Raw genomic sequence first — 19654 nt, 5'->3', positions numbered from 1 at the left:
GCAGTGACTAATTCCCTGGGGAGCCTGTTCCAGTGTGCGACCACCCTCTTGGTGAAGAACCTCTTCCTGATGTCTAGCTTAAACCTCCCCTGCCACAGCTCGACATCATTCCCTCGGGTCCTATCGCTGGTGACTAAGGAGAATAGGTCAGCGCCTGCCCCTCTCCTCTCTCTCGTGAGGAAGCTGTAGACCACGATGAAGTCTCCCCTCAGCCTCCTCTTTTCCAGGCTGAACAGGCCAAGTGACCTCAGCCGCTCCTCATACGTTTTCCCCTCTAGTCCCTTCACCACCTTCTTGGCCCTCCTCTGGGCACTCTCCAACAGTTTTACATCCTTTCTGTACTGTGGTGCCCAGAACTGCAGAGATCACAGAAATTGTATTTACTTAAATACTGTAATATTAGTAGTAACTTCTGACTTCCTTTGGTTGAAAAAGGCACTCAAAGTCTTCAGTAAAGTGCTTGTTATCATTTTAAATATTGTTTTTGTTTTTCCATGTGAAACATATACATAAATTTTTCACCATTTAACTTTCTGAAGGTTTATAACCAGCAGACTGTATTCCCCCAAAAGTTAGCCTTTTTTTTTAATGGCTGGATACCTATTCCCAAGCCTCGCGTTTCTAGTGGAGTCAGGGTGCAGTTACTGAGCCATTGTTATCACGCAGCTCTACCCATGCGAAAACATCAGAATAACAATTCCATCTTTGTCTCTTCTTCCTGTCTATCTAGCGTCCTATTTATTTTCCGCCTTCCTCTGTCATTGTTTCTCACAACATGACCAAAACAATTTGGCTGGAAAAGCCTTTGGGGGTGTATTTTATGCCAGGTAGCTTCAAGGAAAATGTGAACTGTGTTTGACAGGATACAGTTCTCAGAGAGGATGCAACCTCTACTGAGCTACTACTACACTTGAACTTTGCCATTTACCATTTGAGTGGAACAAGGGTTATTCACAATGAATTTAACAAAAGATGCTTCTGTATAATTACAGAAGTCAAATGCAGTATGAACTAGAACAATTTACAAGTAACTTCTGCAAATTCTAGAAAGGAGTCTTTACTGCTTTATACACAAAGGACCAGTGAAAATAAATCTAGTAGTCATTAGAAATATACTTTCCAATGCACATTTTGCTCTGCACATATACAAGGGTACAATACTTACGTTACAAAATGTCGTCATTTTTTCTGAATTAAAAAATAAAAATTGCATGTTTGAGGACGTTGTCTAAACTGACACTATCCATCCTTCGAAGAGGTGCAGAACAGCCAGCAGAAATCTAGTTTTAGGTGCCCTTTGCAAGGGTACTTTCGAGGACAGAGCCACAGAGAAGAGCAGGGGGCTGGGACCCTGCTCAGCTACCACCAAAGGCCAGGTAAGCAGTGAGTGAGCTTCGGGTCCATATACTTCTCACAGGGACTTACAGCTTGAGCCGCCATCACTGCATGTTCGCACCTGGTGCCAGATCACACAGGAGCCTGCTTGGGTATACTGAAGATTTTATTGAAGTCCTCCTACATGGACTAATCCTGACACAGAAGCACTTTCAAATTGAAGGTGTAAGTCAGTTCCAGCCCTAACAGACTCCTTGATAACTGTGAAAAAAATACTAAAACCCCAATATTGCAGAGACTTATCCAGTATTTATTGCAAGCACATGATTCAATTTTCTCAAGACCATTTATGTACTTGGTATGACTTCTGGGGGTGTACTCTGTTGTACCCAATTCAACTCACTGGATGAGCAAATACTCATCCAGTAAGGACAGTAACTGAAATCCTCAGTTAATTTCGATAAAATTATACAGCAAAAAGAATGGAATATCCTTTTTCATCAGTAGAGATTTAGGCTTTAGGCAGACAAGGAAAAGAGGTTGAGAGGCAATGCGTTTCCTCATCCTGTTCCAAAAAGTACCTGCATCACCTTAGAGTATGTTAAAACCACAGGCAGTTAATTTTTGTTTGAAGCAATGCACATTTATTTTAAATTATCACAAGTAATATTCTAATACCTCTGTATTATAGATCATACCTCTCTAAGGGTTCCAGTTCTGAATTATTAATTTCTGGAGAGGTTATGAACTGTAGAACATAGTGATTATTTATTTATCCTTTACAGTGTAAAGATTAGGTTTCATATGGTTGTAATAACAAGTATCACCGTACAGAAATAATCAATGATACTTTTAGCGACTTATATAGATTTCAAGATGCAATAAATTAGATATTGACACTTTAGATATTAAGCATTGACAATCATGTTGTGAAATACCTAATACAGCAACTAAGAATTCTTACTTTGTGTGAACAGCAATCATCTATTTCAAGTACAGAAAGCATCCAAGTGTTTGTGACATTCTATGGACGCACAGAAAATACCATGCAGCAGAAACACCAGTTTTGTGCTTAGCGATGTTTTCTTCTATTAGTATCTAGTGCTAAATCCTGAGAAGTCAAGCTTGGAAATCTCCTTTTCGTTAGAAAAATTTGTTCTGTCTATACGAGAACTTGGGCTTCCAACTTTAGTCAGCCAGGATTTCCTGCAAGAAAAATAAGAGAGGGTTAGCATGCAAACAACTGTACATGTAGTGTTTATTCTCCTATCATGCTTCCCCTTTTAAGAGCCATAAGTACAGTCTTTTAATAAGAAAACTATGCCAAATGTTTAGTTACCTTGTTTCCCCTCCCAGACTCCTTTAATTTAAGTTCATTTTGCATTTAAGTGTCAACATTTCAAAACATATTATAGAACAGCAAGTAAGTCTGTTGTAGCCTTTTTCTGTCTGGTAAATTTTTTATGTAATGACCCCTTTTAAGCCCAAATTAATAGCTTTAAAATGGGTGTATCAGCTTTGCAGATTGAATATTATACTTGTAGCAAGGACCTCAAAGCCGTCAATAATTTTAAAAGTACCAAGAAAAAAAACTCAAACAGCCAGTTTACCCTGTTCTGACAAAAACAAGAAACAAGTTGAAATAAAAATGACACTATCAAACCCAGTAAAAGGATAAAGCAAACAAACCAAAATTACAGAACAAAAAGCAGTATTAAATTATGAGATATCAAAGAAATAAGAAACATGGGGAGGAAAAAAAAAAAAAACACCTGTACAAAATTCAGTGAGTTTTACATGCATTTGCATTATGATCCAATCAAATTCATTTGGCTCTTGCTTTTTTCTTCCACAGCACACTAAAAAACTGTATTGAACATAAATTCCAGGGAGGTAACAGTCCAGAAGCTGACAGTATGATGGCTGCTCCTAACTACATACCAGCCATCTTCCTGTGCTGCAGCAATTTGAACTTTGGCACATTAGTAATAAGCCACTGGTGATAAAAGGAGGTGCACTAACACTTGACTTGCAGACATCTGCTTCTTTACAGGCTTCTTTATCAAAACGCACTTTAAGGATTTTTTGTGGTATTGAAAACTAAGAAGAAAGAATACTCTAGCCTATAACACTTCAGTGTATTTCCACACAATACTTTTTATAACTTCAGTGATACATAAATTGTAGGCATGTAACTGCAATTAAAATATTACTATTATTCATTTAAATTCTCATTTGAAGAGCATTGAAGTTGTTTTAAAGTTAATTCATCCCTTGCAAAATCACACAGAAGATTATAAAATGCAGCCATCTTGCACCTAAGCGTCTTTATTAGAACTGTGCACTCAAGCTGCTTAAGACAATAAATGAAAATAGGGAGATCAAAACGTACCTTGTTCAAGACCCTGTATGTGACAAGATTTTTTTTTGTTGCATTATCAAAAATTGTATAAAAGACATGAGATATCTTAGATGACTACAAGAAACAAGTGGTTTATTATTCTTAGAACTAGCACGGATGGCACCAAGCCTATACTGAGCATCTACGCAACTAATTTCATTCTTTAAACTCTCTGCACAGGTTCTTGATTATGAAGAAATACATACTCTTAACACTTAATGCAGGTATTTGTTAGCCTTCATATACCTTGAAACATAACCCTAGCAGTAAGCATGAAGGATTACAGCCTTGCAGAGACAAAAAGCTCTTTTAAGCCTACTTCCCATTAGACCACTAAAAAGGAGGCTCTATATGTAAAGACTCCCTGGAAGACACAACCCACAGATTGACTTCTCACATTCAAAATCAACCTCCTGTGACAACCTTTAATTTAGTCTATAAATTATGCCAGCAGTTCAAATTAAGAAACATTTGTCAGATGTTTATGCATCTTCGCACCTTGCATTCTTTGCTTCATGTTGTGAACATCCCCTCTTGTGTATTTGAGACAAAATTTTGCAGTAAGGAGTGTAGCATGGGAACAGACATACATGAGTGAACCAGAATAGCACTTGGTGCTTGAGTCCTAGGGTGACCAGGTATCTCAACAGAAGGAAAAAAGCCTAGTAACTGAACCAAAATTCCCTCATGAGAAATTGGAAAGGGGCCCTGTTCAGCATAAGTATATAATATAGGTGGATGGCCTAAAATCAGAAAGAAAAACATCTGAAATGCTAAATCACCTGAAGCAAAAATCTGAGTACACCATTTTTAGAAGGCTAGTGAAACATCCACAGGAAAACACAACCCCCACGGCCACCCCTCTTCTCATTTTAAGGTGAACTTGTCCTGGACAAAAATCAGAAACATCTTCCTTGCCAGCCTTCACAGCTGTACTTAAGGTCAACTGAGTCCTTGGCTGCTCCCAATTCTTAAATTCCACTGCATGTACAAAGTAACACTACAAACTCCATGCAGGGCAAGCTTTATTGTCAGCTCCACAGTCTCACATGGAGAAGACTAAAGTGAGAACAGTAAGAGTCCAGATAAAACAATTCATCTCCACTAAAACCTTATATGACACATTTATGTAACTTTAGTTCATGCGGGAAGTAGGGAAGAAAGTCAGAGCTGTTCCCTACCTCAGATTTGCATGGCTGTAGGGGCTCAGTTCTTCATCCATCTTTCCTCATATTTGCACAAAACAGACCATACACTTAACACTAGAAAGCACTTTTTTGTACCAGCTGACAAAGCAAGAAATCTGTATCTGCTACAATTAGTATACAGTTACTGTAGATCATTCCTCATTTATCTACAAATGAGAAAATATTATCTCCAGCATCTCTAAAGATATCTTTGGAACCATTTTAAATGCCATTGGTATCAGTAGGCCCAAATAAACAGCACGTTCTGCGCCCCCTACTACTTCTCTCAGCCTTAGCTCTCTCACACGCCATGAACTTCAGGCCACCCAGCACGTACCGCACATTACCCAGTTTGTGGCATTTGGAGCTGCACCTCACCGCGTACAGCAGCCACCGACCTGATCGTGGCTGCACGATGCTCCTCGGGAGCGGGTAGGACAACTCATCCCCCCCATTTGGGACAGGCCAACTCAAATGGGGACACCCCTTTATATATATATATATATATATATATATATATATAAATATACGTATATAAATAAATAAATAATATGAAGTTTGGCAGGAGCCGAGCCCACAGCTCACCCTTCAATGGCTATTTTAACGGGCACATTTCTGCAGTAGCTGCCTGAGGCGGGACGAGAAACCACCCGCCTACCGCCCGCTCTGCCAGGCCTTCTCCTCACGGTGCCTCGAGAGCGCCCAGCGCTGCTTGGCTCACTCAGACGCGTGCCACCACCGGGAGCCCACCCAGCTCCCTTCCGGAAGGTTCTGCGCCCAGCTCTGCCCATCCCATGGCGGGCTGAGGGCTGCGCGGGCCCTCAGCCCACCAAAGCATGTCAGAACCGTTTTGTTCTGTGCTCAAGCCGGCCCTGCCGAGGGACTCCGGCTTGTTGCCGAGGCAACCAGGAATGTTCCTTCAGTGCATGGCTGGAAGACAGCACCCCAAGGGCCGTTTCTGCCATGGTGCCCGGCCATGCACACCTGTGAAAGCACACACACACCGTTCACCCGGCCCCGGGCACAGCGTGGGGCTAGTGGGGCCTGCTCAAGCATGCTCCATCCATCAGGTGTCCCCTCGCCCAGGGCACTGCTCCCACAGGTATTTCTCTGGAAGTATCATTTAAGGAGCTTTGCCTACGTCATACAAGGTCATGGTAGCACAGACATGAAAAACACCACACTTTGAGTACTGCAGCCAGCAGACTGACTTGGATTTCCCGAAGACTTTTTAAGAGAACAGAATCTATACTATAAAACCAAACATTTTCTGAAATAGTTTTGTTTGCACTATGCTCTAAGCAAAATCTTTCCTGCTTTGGTACAGAAAAATGGAAGTCATGCAGTAGGTGCAGGCGTGGGAAGTGGCAGAGCACACAGCTCATCACTCCCTACGAGATGGGATGCAGCACAAGAAAGAAGCCTTGCCATCCTTTGCTGGTGTACAGCGGGGAAGTAAAAAAGAAAATCTGCAATAATGAAAGTGATGAATTATCAGCAGTTTCTTATGAACCCTTACACTTGAGTTCTGACCCAAGAGGAAACGGTTTAAGGGTTTGGCTGCGTCGCTTTTTAAGGACATGTGGTTTTTACCACGTGGCTTCTGGTTCAGGTCCATGTCTGATCATTTAGGGAATAACAGCTGCTCACCACTCACAGAAGAATGACAGCATTATATAAATTCCTAGTCTCCACACCTGAAAAGACCACCACACTTTGTACTAATGACACTCCTGTGGGCCAGCTCTGAGGCTAAGGCACATATAAGGTGAGAAACTTTTGCCAAAACACATTTTGGGGATGATTTGTTTCAACAGCATGGTTTTAATCTGCTTCAAAGAACCATGACTTCTCCAGAGCTAATATTACAGCATCTTTCATAAGTACCGTGTCATTTACAAGGAAAGAATCTATCAAGTGTTGGGGAAGTTGTAGGCATACCAAACAAGCACATAAATGAACAAGACATTTTTCCTTTGCTAGATACTGTATCAAATCATCAATACACATAGGATGCTTCTACGGTGACTTATTTAGAATAAACTAGTTGGGCTTTCTACATATAACTGAGACTACAGCATTTTACAGCCTACAATGCTAGAAACAGACCTGAAAAGTGATCTACAGCATCAACATTGGTGAGCCAGGCGCAGCTTAGGAATATATTTGTTTCTCTTTGTCTTAACCTCAGCGTTACTTACAGTAGAACAAGCGAAATGTGTGCTGTATTTAGAGGGGGAGAGAATAAAGGCACTGGTGTGTTTACAATTTATTTCCCTTTGTTTGGGATAAAGTATTTGAGAGAATGTTGCTTTCTGAAGACTGTATTTACATCTGTGACAGTGTATAGACTAGGATTGCAAATATTTATGAAATATCTCCAAAATGTTGTTGTATTCTGAAACAGTACTGTCACGGTTTCCTAAATCCTTATATTTAAGTGTCTGCAGAACAGAAATATGCAATTTTTTCATTGCTGTCTGGCTTTCCACCATCTAGAAAGAACTTTAGGCTTGGAAACCATGGCTTTCTCTGCAGTCTTAAGGACTAGGAAGATTGTACTTAAAGCCTTTTTGTTTTATACACCTTAAATTCACATAAAGCTGAAGCTTCTTGCAGCCTTTATAGTAGAGGCATGTTACAGCTCATAAGTTACTGCAGAGCCATTCCACTACCCCTCCACCTCTGTTCATGTTGCATGGCCCTAACAGTAAGAGAGGAATGTGGAAACAATTTATAAAGTTAAGTGTTCATGTGAAAGAATGTAACAGGAAGGTAACAAAAACCTTAATAACAAGTGTTTGAAAACACTGCTGTCCGATGTTATTTGAATTGTATGGCCTAAGAAAAAAACCACCACATTTAGCATTAAGTTTAGCAAAAGCAGTTAAGGTAGAGAAAATAGAGAAAACATTCTGAAGCCAGGGAATGTGCAAAGGGTCCCCAGAAAAATCCAGGGAAGACTTGCAAACATTTTGGTGCAGGATAAAGTCAAGAGGATTCAATCAAAACTTAGTCAAATTTCTCCTACCAATCTTCTTCCTCTGCTCCTTGTATTTATTTTATTTTTTCTTAATTCTTGAATGTAGGCTCTAGCTTGGGGTAAAACCTGAAGCTGCCTGACCTGAAATGTGGCTGCTTGTGGAGCTGTACTAAAGGGGGCCTCTGCTGCCATGGAAACTGCTGCACTCCCCTCAGGGAAATAGCAGCAAGAGATTTTTAAACTCTTGTGCTTATTGCTTGATAAAACACCAGAAATACTGCGGGCAGGATCAAAGCTGTGCACGTAGCTGCACATTCACACCTTTTGCATACCCATATCTGCAAGAAGGGGGAATTAGCAGAGGCAGAACAAGACAGAGTGCAAGGGAGAGAAATTTTAACACTTGTACTAGGATAACCCCACCACAGTCCACCAACGAATCAAAACCAAGAGACAGGTTACTTCAGTGCATTAAAGGAAGCAAGGAAAAACACCAGCAGTCTAAGGATACAGGCCAACAAGTGCGTGGGCCAGAAATCAAGCAACCTGCTCAGGCGTAGGTGTGGTGCCCCAGAATAGAACTGAGCCTGTAGGCATGGGGAAGACTGCACTGCTTCTGCCTGCTTGCTAGCTGCTCCATAAATCACAACAGCCAGTTCTTAAAATATCCAGTGGGTCAAGTCCACAGCTGTTTTAGAAAGGGGAGAAAAAAATATTTAATCAAAACTAGGGTCTGAATTTGTATTTATAAGCACAGCTGACAAATGAAGGTTATTAATTTGTTTGTATTTCTTCCTTTTCTGACAAACCCTGCTGTACTCAAGGCTAGCATTTCTCTAGAGAGTACATTGTACAAGTTTCTTCAGCATACTACTTGAAAATAATATCAACAGCAAGGACAAATTAGCAGAAACTGAGAGACCAAAGGTACAAATTAGGTGTGACAATGTTGAGTAAGTTTCAAATACATATATTTTGGTGTCTCATTTCTATTCATTAAACTGAGAAAAGTAGCTTGAATGTTGATGTTAGTTGCAAACTGTATGTGTTATCAGGGAAGATTTTCTTTTTATGTAACAGATCACTACTAGCTTGCACTAGCACAGAATTCAACCTTTTGTATTTCAAATTTGAGATTTGAAGATCTTGAACATATTTTCCACGCTAAATGAGTCTGAAATTTACTTTGTTATTCATATCTGATCTACATTAAATGTCTACATCTTAAAGAGGCGAATGATCCCCCAAATAAATGAAACCAAATCTGAAGATTTTCTGATGTGCTACACAAGAGATCTGATGTGGATTTTCTTGTTAATTATTTTGGTAAACTTGACGTATAATTTAGTTATTTACAGGCATGCAATCATACGTGCATTTTCATAAAAATTATCAGAATATCTCTTCATTCAAATGAAGTTGACAAATCACATTTGGCTTCTCAAAAAAAGATATGCAGTATCACAGACATTTGTTCCAATGAAGAAGAGTAAAGAAATGAAAAATAAAACCAAGTTAGCCATTTCAGTAACTCAAAATAGGTTTTATGTCATGCTGATCTATAGAAAGCACGGGACAAAAGAGAACATCCTGTTAAACTCATGTCTTATATTCCCAAAGCAATAAACGTACCAGAGAGCTCTATGAAGCAGAAAGGTCTATTATTTTTCCTTGTAATATGTCTGCATCCTGCAGGGTAAAGGTTTGGCTCACAACACAAACCGAGTACAATTTCGGCTAACACCACTCTACCACATAGAACGCAATCAAAAATGATTTCTGATACCCCATCTATTAAATGAAAGACCACAAGAAGTTTAACTGAGGAACCTTGGCTGTTAGCATACCAATTCAGGCTTCTTAAGAAAACCTACTTCTCTGACACTTGACAACCGGTTAGTATCCATCATCCACATAAGCTGTATTTAAAGCCAATAGCTGTGTTATAGTTGAGCAAGAAATAAAAATATCATTGCCTCTGATCATCAATTTTTTAACTTAAAAAATTGATTAGATGCTAACCTTAGGCATTTCAAAGCAACCCTGTTAGCAGACCATAATTACACATCACACTGACCAAATCAGCAGTATCACTTAAAAATCCATTTCGTTATCCAGCCTGGTAAAAACAAGAGAGCCCTTAGAGTAAAGACCTCAGTTAGACATACAGTCTGAGTTCAGATCAAACCCACATGCATCCACAGTCCAGAAAAGCATTCAAATGCGGCTGCAAATTGTGCAGATGACAAATGCAGTCCTAAATTCCAAAGACTACACTTTTCTGCTGTTTTGTAATGGGGTTCAGCAAGGGAGGAAGACATACAAACCGTGAAGATTAACTCCCACATTACCATGCTTACTGATCTGAGAGCTGCAGAGAAGATACAATTCACACAGAAAATATGATTAAGTTATTATGCAAGAACTAAAAATAATGCCAGACCAAAAGACAGTGATTTCCTTCAAGCATGACTGGGATTCATGCTGTTTTCCTCAAAAGTCAAGATAGATAGCTACAAAAAGATACTCAGAAGATGCAAACTGTCCAACTGCTTTAACTGGAACTATTTTAACTATTTAAAAAATGGAGATCTTAAAATGAAAGTATCACCATTTTTAAAGCTTCGCATTATAGAGCGCAAAGCAAGTCCATGTCAGAATATCTAACACTTCCAGTGTTGCAGTTACTGCAACGCATTTCCCCTTCCCAAGATACCACTGTTTGAATACTTCAGGAGATAAAGGGTCAGCTCACTTCAGAACATGCACGAGTGACTGTTTCTATCAAAGTACCTTATATAAGCATCCACACATGTGAGCACAGATTAGGCAGTGGGATGTCCAGCTGTTCCTCATGCTGAAGTGCATGTACAATTGCTTTCAGATGCACAAAACATTTGCCTGCCCATTTTTTATTATTTTTTTTTTTTAGCAGTGAAAACAAAACCCATCCCACACATTAAAAAAAATCTCAGCCAAACCAATTTTAAGCTGAAATATTTACTTTGGCTATTTTGGCATCTCAGATACATTTTATTACTATTAGCTCAACTGATGAATGTATGCTGGGACTTACAAACTACATTTATTTTAAAGACAACAGCAACATATATCTTAACTCCCATGTAAGTGGATGCCCGTTGGCAGAAAGTATGTAACAACTCAGAATTTTATTTTCCATTTTTCTATAGCTTAGTGTTTTGAAACATTCTTAACAAATATTCAGCTAGCTCAGCTCCTCCCCGCCCCACCTTTACTAAATTAGGTTGCGTAGTGTAGTTTAAGTTGCACACTTTCAAGGAAATAGTTACATCCATCTTTCAACCCACAACCTCAAAAAGCTTTAAAAGCAACTGTGACATAAAATAGCAGGTATTTTAGCATATGAGGTAAACCAACAGAAATTTACTATAATAATCAATACTCCATTTGAGAGCACAGCTGTTCAAAAAAGCACCAAGTGGACCATGGTAGCCAACAAACTGCTTCAATTTTACGTGTGGAAGTTTAAGCTTGGGCTTTGCCAGGACTTAATTGCAAAAAAAAAAAATTACAGCATCCTGAATTATCAACACAGCTAAAATAAGGAGGATGCAAGAGATTAACATAAGGATACATTATAACTATTGCATTCTTTATTCCGCAAGAGCTATTTGTTGTTTCCAGCACACCAGAACCTGTTCTTGAGGTGAACCCAGCACAGTATGTTTACAAAGAATGTAGTTTTACAAAGGATGTAGTGGTTGTGTAGCGGTGTACAAGGTAGGTGTATAAATAATATCCCCTGTAATTAATAATTAAAATCACCTTTTCAATTGATTAGTTACCATAAATTAAAATTTCTCCATGTGTTATTTGTTGTTTCTGTAAAAAAAAAAAAAAAAAAAAAAAAAAAAGACTATTCATGTGAGATGCAGCAGTGCTGCAGTCTGCAGTCATGCCTATGGCTAAGTCCATTCCTTCAATCTATAAACTGTCGTTTTGAATATATTCAGTGTGAATAAACACATTTAATATCAAAGCTCCAACCTATTAAAAAAAGCTATCAAAGCATGAACATGTTTTGGTTCAATGTTTTTGTTTCAAAAAATAAAGCAAAGTTTTTAATATTTATTCAATTAATCTAATTCACATTCTTTGTGATTCAATGTTTCATGTGCTGTAGTACTTATTTTTTTTTATTAAATAAATCTGCTTCTTGGACTATTTGCTTTAAAAAAAAAAAAAACTGTTTTATTTGCAAAAGAGATAATATCAAGTAGGAGATTTTTTTATTTTTTATTTTCCCAGAAATAAAACCTTAAAAGATAAAGCCAGACGTGAAATCCTGACCTATCACCCTCTCAGCCACCACTTAGAAAACCAAAACAGCAGATTTAGTAAGTGTTCATCATAGAGGTAATAGGCTTGGTCTTTCTCCCTGAGCTTCTAAGCTTCCATTTGTTTTGGACATCTTCCTGCTGTCTCATTAAGATCTGCCCTTTAGAAGTACTTTTTTTTTTTTTTTTTTTTAGGTACTTAAGAAAAAGAAAAGAAAAAAAGAATCAGATTTCAAGAACTATAAGAAAAGAAAAATTCTACTCAATGCAACAGTGACACTTCCAGTGAAGGCAGTGAAATAAGCTTGATCTGTTTTCACAAAACTTAAAGATCTATGACTACATAAAAATAACATCTAATTAAAAAAAAAAAAAATCATTTTTGGAAGTTGATAGGCCCATACTATTTTTGAAGTACTCCTTATAAGTGGGTATTATTAACTACTAACAAGCATTTTGTCTTGTGCCATCAAGTCTCAATTTCATCCATTAGGCTTCACATGTTGTAGGGTGATGAAAGGTGCATCAGGAGGCAATCTGAAAAAAAGGTGTTTTGGAATAACATGCCCAGAAAACACTAAGACAGTTCAGTAAGTGGTAAGAGTTAAATAAAAATCAGCTCATATTTTATTAAGTATGTAATTAAGCATACTCCATTGAACAAAAATCTTTGATAGCTCAGGCAATGCCACTATTGCTGTGTCACAAAAGAGGAGTATAACAGCAGGGTAAGAGTAACAACAATTTCTTAACACACACATTTTGATAATTGTTAAGTACCTGGTAAGAACAGAATTACTGGCAAAGTACAGATATGTTCCAAAACTCAAATCTTTCTATTTTTTCATCTTTCCCTTAAGCTTCAGGCGCTGTCAAGAAGTATTAAACATCTCATTTGTTTTCTGTAATCTATGCCATTTCTTTCCCTTCCCCCTTTTTGATTTTATTCTGCCTGACCACTGAAACAGGCTGATCTGTTTCCTATCACTTTCATACTGCAGACTGCTACAGGGACTACTTAGGACTTGTATCCCGATTTAAGAATTACAAAATGCTTGAAAACCCCAGAGATTTCATTAAGAGCCAACTTTTATTGAAATTTATGTACAAATTTAATTAATATTATGCTTGACTTAACCTATGTTTCAGAACCAATTGCCACTGGTTCATTAATGCAAGAAAGGGTGAGTACTGAAAGTTGATGGGCTAGTCATGACTCATCATTTTGAAACAAGTTTTCTCCATTCCAAAGCTTGAAGCAATCTACGGGGCCTTCCAACAGCATTAATGAAGTGAGATCATTCGTTGGTGTACTCACTGATGCCCAGCTGCATTATGTATTTCCTGACTTAGAGAATTTTCTGTGATGGTCACAGTATGATGGCGATTGCCTTTGTGCAAGTTTTAACCCTTTCCTTATTACCTATGTAATTCCTGACTTGCAACTGTGTTAACATGCATATTAGGATGGGATTCAGGACTGAAGTCTGGAGTTACTAGTTCCTTAAAGGGAAAAAAAAAAAAACAATTATTTTAACTAACTTTTAAATAACTAATTTTAAAGAACACATTTCAAAATAACTTAGAGTTACTTGGTGCTTCCAGTGACAAAGATTTCCACAGGCAGATAGCTCAAGTATAGGCATTCAAGACTGGCATGTTTCCTAGAACAAGACCTCTCATGATACTTATGTGCTTTTTATTAAAAAATTGCTCATAACAATCCGTTTGGACATTTATAAGTACACAGAGAATAAAATACATTCCTTCCTTTTTTTGCAACACCAAGACCTTGGAAGCAAAATAACCAAACAATTTAGGAGCAAGCATCATGAAAACTTACAAACACTTGCAGTGTTTGATTCTGGAGGAGCTGTTCTAAAATAATAATTTCAGAAAATTAGTGTCAGAACAAGTCAGGTCACCATGCATTTTTACAAAAACAAGAGTATGCCCCAGCTTCCTCATTTTCCAGAGGAAACACTCCAAACAGTTCATATAAGTTGCATAAGTAAGATATTCAAATTACAACAGCTGCAACAAAATTTGGGATATAATACACATCAAATGAAAAGGGTGGCTGGGCCACAGACATGGCTACAGATAAAGCCACCAAAATCCTCCAGGAATTGGAGTGCCCGTTGTGATATGAGCAGCCTGATTTATTTTTAAGAAAACTTATGATTACATGACAGAATTCATCATGGTGAGTAAAAGACCAGGAAGGAGCTGAGTGCACATCACTTCTGCAAGTCACTTTCCAGGGTCTCAAACTGAGCACTAGTACACAAAACAGACATCGCTATGAAAAGCCTGGTCTTGACCAAGACCATGGGGGAAATCTTGGGCAGAAGTCGAGAAAGCCACTTTCAAGGCAGTGTTTAACCACCTTAGTTGGTCACCTTGCTTTGCTTCCCATCTTATTCACTGGTAAGATTGGTGAAAACAGAAGGCATAAACAGAAAATACAAGTCCTTTAACCATACAAAGCCCACGTTTTCTGCATAAAATGTAGTTTGTGATAACTCAGACCTGGCTAATCAGTCATACAAACAGTGAATTACAGTGGAAGAAGCAAGTCTTAGACAAAGAATTCAACTTCACAGCTTCTTCCTGACCCTCAAAGTTGCAGACCCGCCACGAATACATGTAATTTACGAATATATCCATCTCTAGAAGTCCTTTGCATCTAGCATAGACAGCATACTTCTGTCTTCTTGCTTGCCCCTGCTTTTGGGAGCAGCACTGCTTTCAGTGAGGGCAGTCTACCCTGACGGAGCACCCTCCATAGGAGAGAAGCCCAGTTGTGTGAAATTCCCATCCAGCGGAAATCAGTGGAAGGCTTTCCAATGACAGAATCAGAATTTCATCCTTTATAGTCCCAACAAGCAGACATTCACCATTTTTGTACAATGTATCGCAGAAATACAGGCAGTCCAAAATAACAGCTATATTTCTGACATCATGCCAAATCATTTTCCTGGTTAAGTTAGAAGCTTAGTATTATATGCAAATTTTCATTAGAAAGCATATATTCAAAGATGTCTGAAGTAACACCTGCTAGTACTGTATACCACATTGCACAAAACCCTCACTATAGATGATGTAAAAAGATAAGAGCTAGATCCTCACTGTGAGACTTCTGGATACATGAATAGATATTCTCAAATGCATGTCGATTTCCAGCTCAGAAGACTAGCGTTCCTAGAGGATCAGGGTCAGACAAAACATACTTCAAACTCTTGAATACCAATGCTATCTCAACCACCAGCTCACACTTCCTCTTGGGTACACACACCAAACCACATGTTAAATTATGCAGCGACACCAAACAAATCCAGGAGACTGGAAATCCTGGTACTTGGAAGTAAACAGATGTACAAGTCCAGTCACTAAGGACTTCTGCTAGCAGCTCATTAGACAGTAAATACTTGTAACATTGATTCTGATTCTAGGAATTGAACATATGACACGCCTTAAGCAATCCCATACACAGTTATGGACTCAGTTTTCATTGCAATGCATGGAATTTAGCCACAGAACTTTCATTAAAATTGAAGGAAAACATATGCCTAGGTCTTCCGCACTTCTACAAACTTCTCAGTGTGTATACACCACCAGGAACAACAAAACCACTGTGTTAGTTAAAAGCTCCCACATTGAACTTGGCTAGACTGCTCTTTTGTTACATGACAAATATGTCATCTCAAGTCTAAGAGCTACAAGAATTATTACCAACAAGGTGCCTGCAAGCAAAGACTACTTCCACCCTGCTATTAGAGAGCAACTTTGTCTCTCATAATACAAAAGCAAGATTACTATTTAATTAAAACAGTACATCCGTTTTGGCTTTCAGCTTGATACAGGATGTTAGTCTCGCCTACGTATTTTTTGGTTTACTTATAAACAACGGAAAGCAAGAGTTTAGAATGCAAGAATTGACAGATCCTTTACTACTACGCAATATGAATCATTCTGTTTCTCCACTCTCCTTGAATGATAGGAGAAACAACACTTCATTCTTTTACGTGATTTTGCTTATTCGTCTATATATTGATGCAATAAACACAGAAGTGCTGCTATGCTTTCTTAATTTTTCCCCAAAACTAGATAAATACCCAGCACCGCAGCTTTAAGATAAACATATCCACCTCAGTTTTTGTTTTAATTGTTGGACACTTATTCCTGACTTCGCTTTCCAATACTGGAAGACAAAGATGCCAAATCCACAAATAGAAAATGGTCCATTTCTTATTTCAACTGCTAACACTGCTTCATTTACGAAGTAAGTTAGTGATCAGTTCAGTGGAGGCCTGTAAAAGTTGACCGGACACTTAAAGAGTTTTCTTTTCAGGATCACTTAAATTTTTAACCTAAGAGTCCAACCCTTCACAAGTGTACTCCAAAGATGGTAAGCACATCTCAGTATAGTTGTTTCAAAGATTAAGCACATTATGTTATGAAAACCAGATTTAGTATCTTAAGCAAAAATCCAATGTGAACTTCAAGAGGCAACACCCTTTTACCCAGATAATAAGCAATGTGATCACAGCTAAGATTCAAAAGGGTTTGATTTAATTAGAGTATTTAACATCTGCTTTGCTTTCTTCTTCCAGCAACAGTAAAATGATAAAGACAAAACTAAACACTGCCCAACTAAGCAAATTATAATTGATAGTTGAGAAACCCTCAGACTCCTCTCCAGGAGTTGAAAGCTAGATTAGGTTGCAGTACCTACCAGTCCTTCACTGTCTGGGCACAGAGAAAGATCCAAATTGCTCGAGTTGATACTCTCCAAAACCAACAGCACTGATATATCTGAAAGGTTAGACGACATCCAAGAACTGAATAAAGGAATGAGGTTTCCTACCTTTCACAAAATGCAGAACAACATTGATTTTATCTGAAAAATGTACATTTTTCCCAGATACACAATTGAAACACCACTGGTATGACCTGCAAATACCGACAAGTAAACAGACAAAACCCTGCAGCAACAGAGCACTTGGTGGAAGATCACGGAGTTTCTTTCTTTTCTTTTGGTATACATTCAGAACCTTTACTTCAGGGATTAAGAAAAGTTACAGTGGGGAAAAATGCAACATGGAGAGCTCCTCACCTCGCTGGGGTACGCAGGCCCCAAACCTGACCTCTTGTATCGCCTGGAGCATGGGGAAGAGCCGTGGGTCTGCACGCCACAGGGCTCAGAGACGTGGGATGGACCCAACAGACCCTCCCTGGGTGAGAGCCGCAGCCCAGCCCTCGGTGCCGTGCATCGGGCCCCTCCTCCTGCCCAGCTGCGGGCAGCATGACCCCGTGCTCCCTCTTGTCCCCTGTCCTGCTCCTTCCCCTGCTCGCTGCCTGCACCCAGAGCATCCCCCAAGACGCTCCATGAGGGGCGCAGCTCAGCCCAGGGGGAATCTCCCCCAGCTGGTGCCTGCGTGCGGGGCGATGGCTGCCCCGTGGAGTGCCCTCATGGTACATCTCCTGTACACAGCAACTTTAGGGGCTAAAGTTGCGCCAGGGGAGTTTTAGGTTGGATCTTAGGAGGAACTTTTTTTTACCAAAAGGGTTGTTAGACATTGGAATGGGCTGCCCAGGGAAGTGGTGGAGTCACCATCCCTGGAAGTCTTTAAAAGACATTTAGATGTAGAGCTTAGGGATATGGTTTAGTGGAGGACTGTTAGTGTTAGGTCAGAGGTTGGACTCGATGATCTTGAGGTCTCTTCCAACCTAGAAATTCTGTGATTCTGTGAACTCTAAAGTGAACAGATTACCAGAACAGAAAACTACGTGTAAACAGTTGAGACGTTGATCCCTATGTGTAGTTTTAATACAGTTAGGTCTACTACAAGCACACAGGACTGACACGGTCACATGGCTATAGCTTTAACATTTCAATAAACCAGCAACACAATTATGATAAACCTGGCTGGACACCTTATCCACAAAGTTGTTTTAAGCAGAGTTGAATGTGGCAAAGATAGAACACTAATCATGTGGCTATATATGCGAAATTAAAGACAGAAGAACATTAAAATTAAAGACAGCAGCACTCTGCAGCACATCAGCATTCACAACCTCTGGTTGTGACAGTTGTACTTAAAATGGCTTCAATCTATATGAAGAATGGCACAGAGGTCTACAGAGAATAAGGAAGCCACCTTAAACCTCTTGATGAGGTTACCTTGTTGCTGGGTAGTTTGCAGATGCAAGAAAAAAAAGATGCACAGTAAAACCTCACATCTGGGTAAAGCCTGAAAAAGAACATCTCCAGTGTGTGATGGATGATCAAGTGACAGCTGTAGATGAACAAGCCATCACTTGGAGATACCCACACACATAAATGGGAGCTCATGCGTCTGGGTTCCTAGGGTGAGTATGATAGGGCATTAGCTTCAACCCTACCTACAGTTTCCTTATGGGAAATGGGCACAACCTGCCATGTTTGTAAACCTATAGGCAAAGGCAGAACAGATTAACATGAGAAGTGAAAGAAACAAAGAAGTACATAGACAGCATGCTCTTCAACCTAGGGATTCTTCTGCAAAACTGATAAAGAACACCTAAATCTCTGTTCAATGTCAGTAGCTAACCTTCAAAATGCTTTCTTTATTGATATGCTTGTAAAATAAGTTCTGTTTAAGAAAGTTCCAAGTCCCAAACAATTACTGATTATTTACTGTTCTTTAGGGCAGGGGATACATTCGCTAAGGAATGCAAAACACTTCCCTTATGGCAAAATTCTTTCAGATAATAATGAAACTGTTGCATGAGAGATGCTGGCTACAGGAAGCAACTCATTCCAGCTGTTAAAAGGAATTTTTAAGAAATATTTTTCATTAATTTCTTGATCTATATTGGCCACTTATTGGATAAATATTTGTTAAAATAGCATATGTTCAATAGTTTTGCTTGTTTTAAGATACCAGTGTTCAGGGAATAGCCCCAGGTGACCTTCCATAGGTTAGAAAGCACAGCAATGGTTGGCACCACAGTTTTTAACATGGTTTCACACTGGTGAACTACAAAGTAATAGTAATTGCCCTGTTCAGTTCATTCTTCAGGAACAGCAACTCATTCACTCTGTAAAGTTGACTCCTCAATTGATATAAAGCTCTTCAGAACAAAACCCTAAATTAAGCCTAACTATGAAGACCATGTCCTATCATACACCGTCCAGGAACCTCTAGTCACAGAAATAAGCTATAAACAAACCACCAGAAGATCTCCAAGCCAAGCCATTTCCACTTTTAAAAGTTTACAAGTATTGAGCTTCTGCGATGAATTAGGCACCAAAACCCAGTAATAACTTAAAACTGAAATCCTAAAATGTTTCTTCTTTAAGAAAATACTTCGGCACAATCATTCTATCACTGAGAGTTTCAGAAGTAAAAGAAAATACCAGGTATTGCTAGAAAGAGCTTTT

General features: G+C 39.0%; 1 protein-coding gene across 3 annotated transcripts in view; it reads right to left on the bottom strand.

Annotated features, from left to right (window-relative positions):
- Positions 1-1565: 1565 nt before the first annotated feature.
- Positions 1566-19654, bottom strand: part of ACYP2 (acylphosphatase 2) — a 42614-nt gene continuing 24525 nt past the window's right edge. Inside the window, exon 5 of one of the 3 annotated variants that reach the window (XM_084284128.1) lies at positions 1566-2541. In XM_084284128.1, the coding sequence (XP_084140254.1) occupies positions 2427-2541 (115 nt within the window). In that variant the 3' untranslated portion in view covers positions 1566-2426. The remainder of the gene's footprint in view (positions 2542-19654) is intronic. The other 2 variants (XM_084284126.1, XM_084284127.1) reach the window with 2 other exon arrangements.

This window comes from Netta rufina (genome assembly GCF_964035555.1).
Source record: "Netta rufina genome assembly, chromosome: 3".
NCBI lineage: Eukaryota > Metazoa > Chordata > Aves > Anseriformes > Anatidae > Netta > Netta rufina.
The sequence above is the reverse complement of the archived record's forward strand: the minus strand, read 5'-3'. Positions and strand labels throughout refer to the sequence as shown.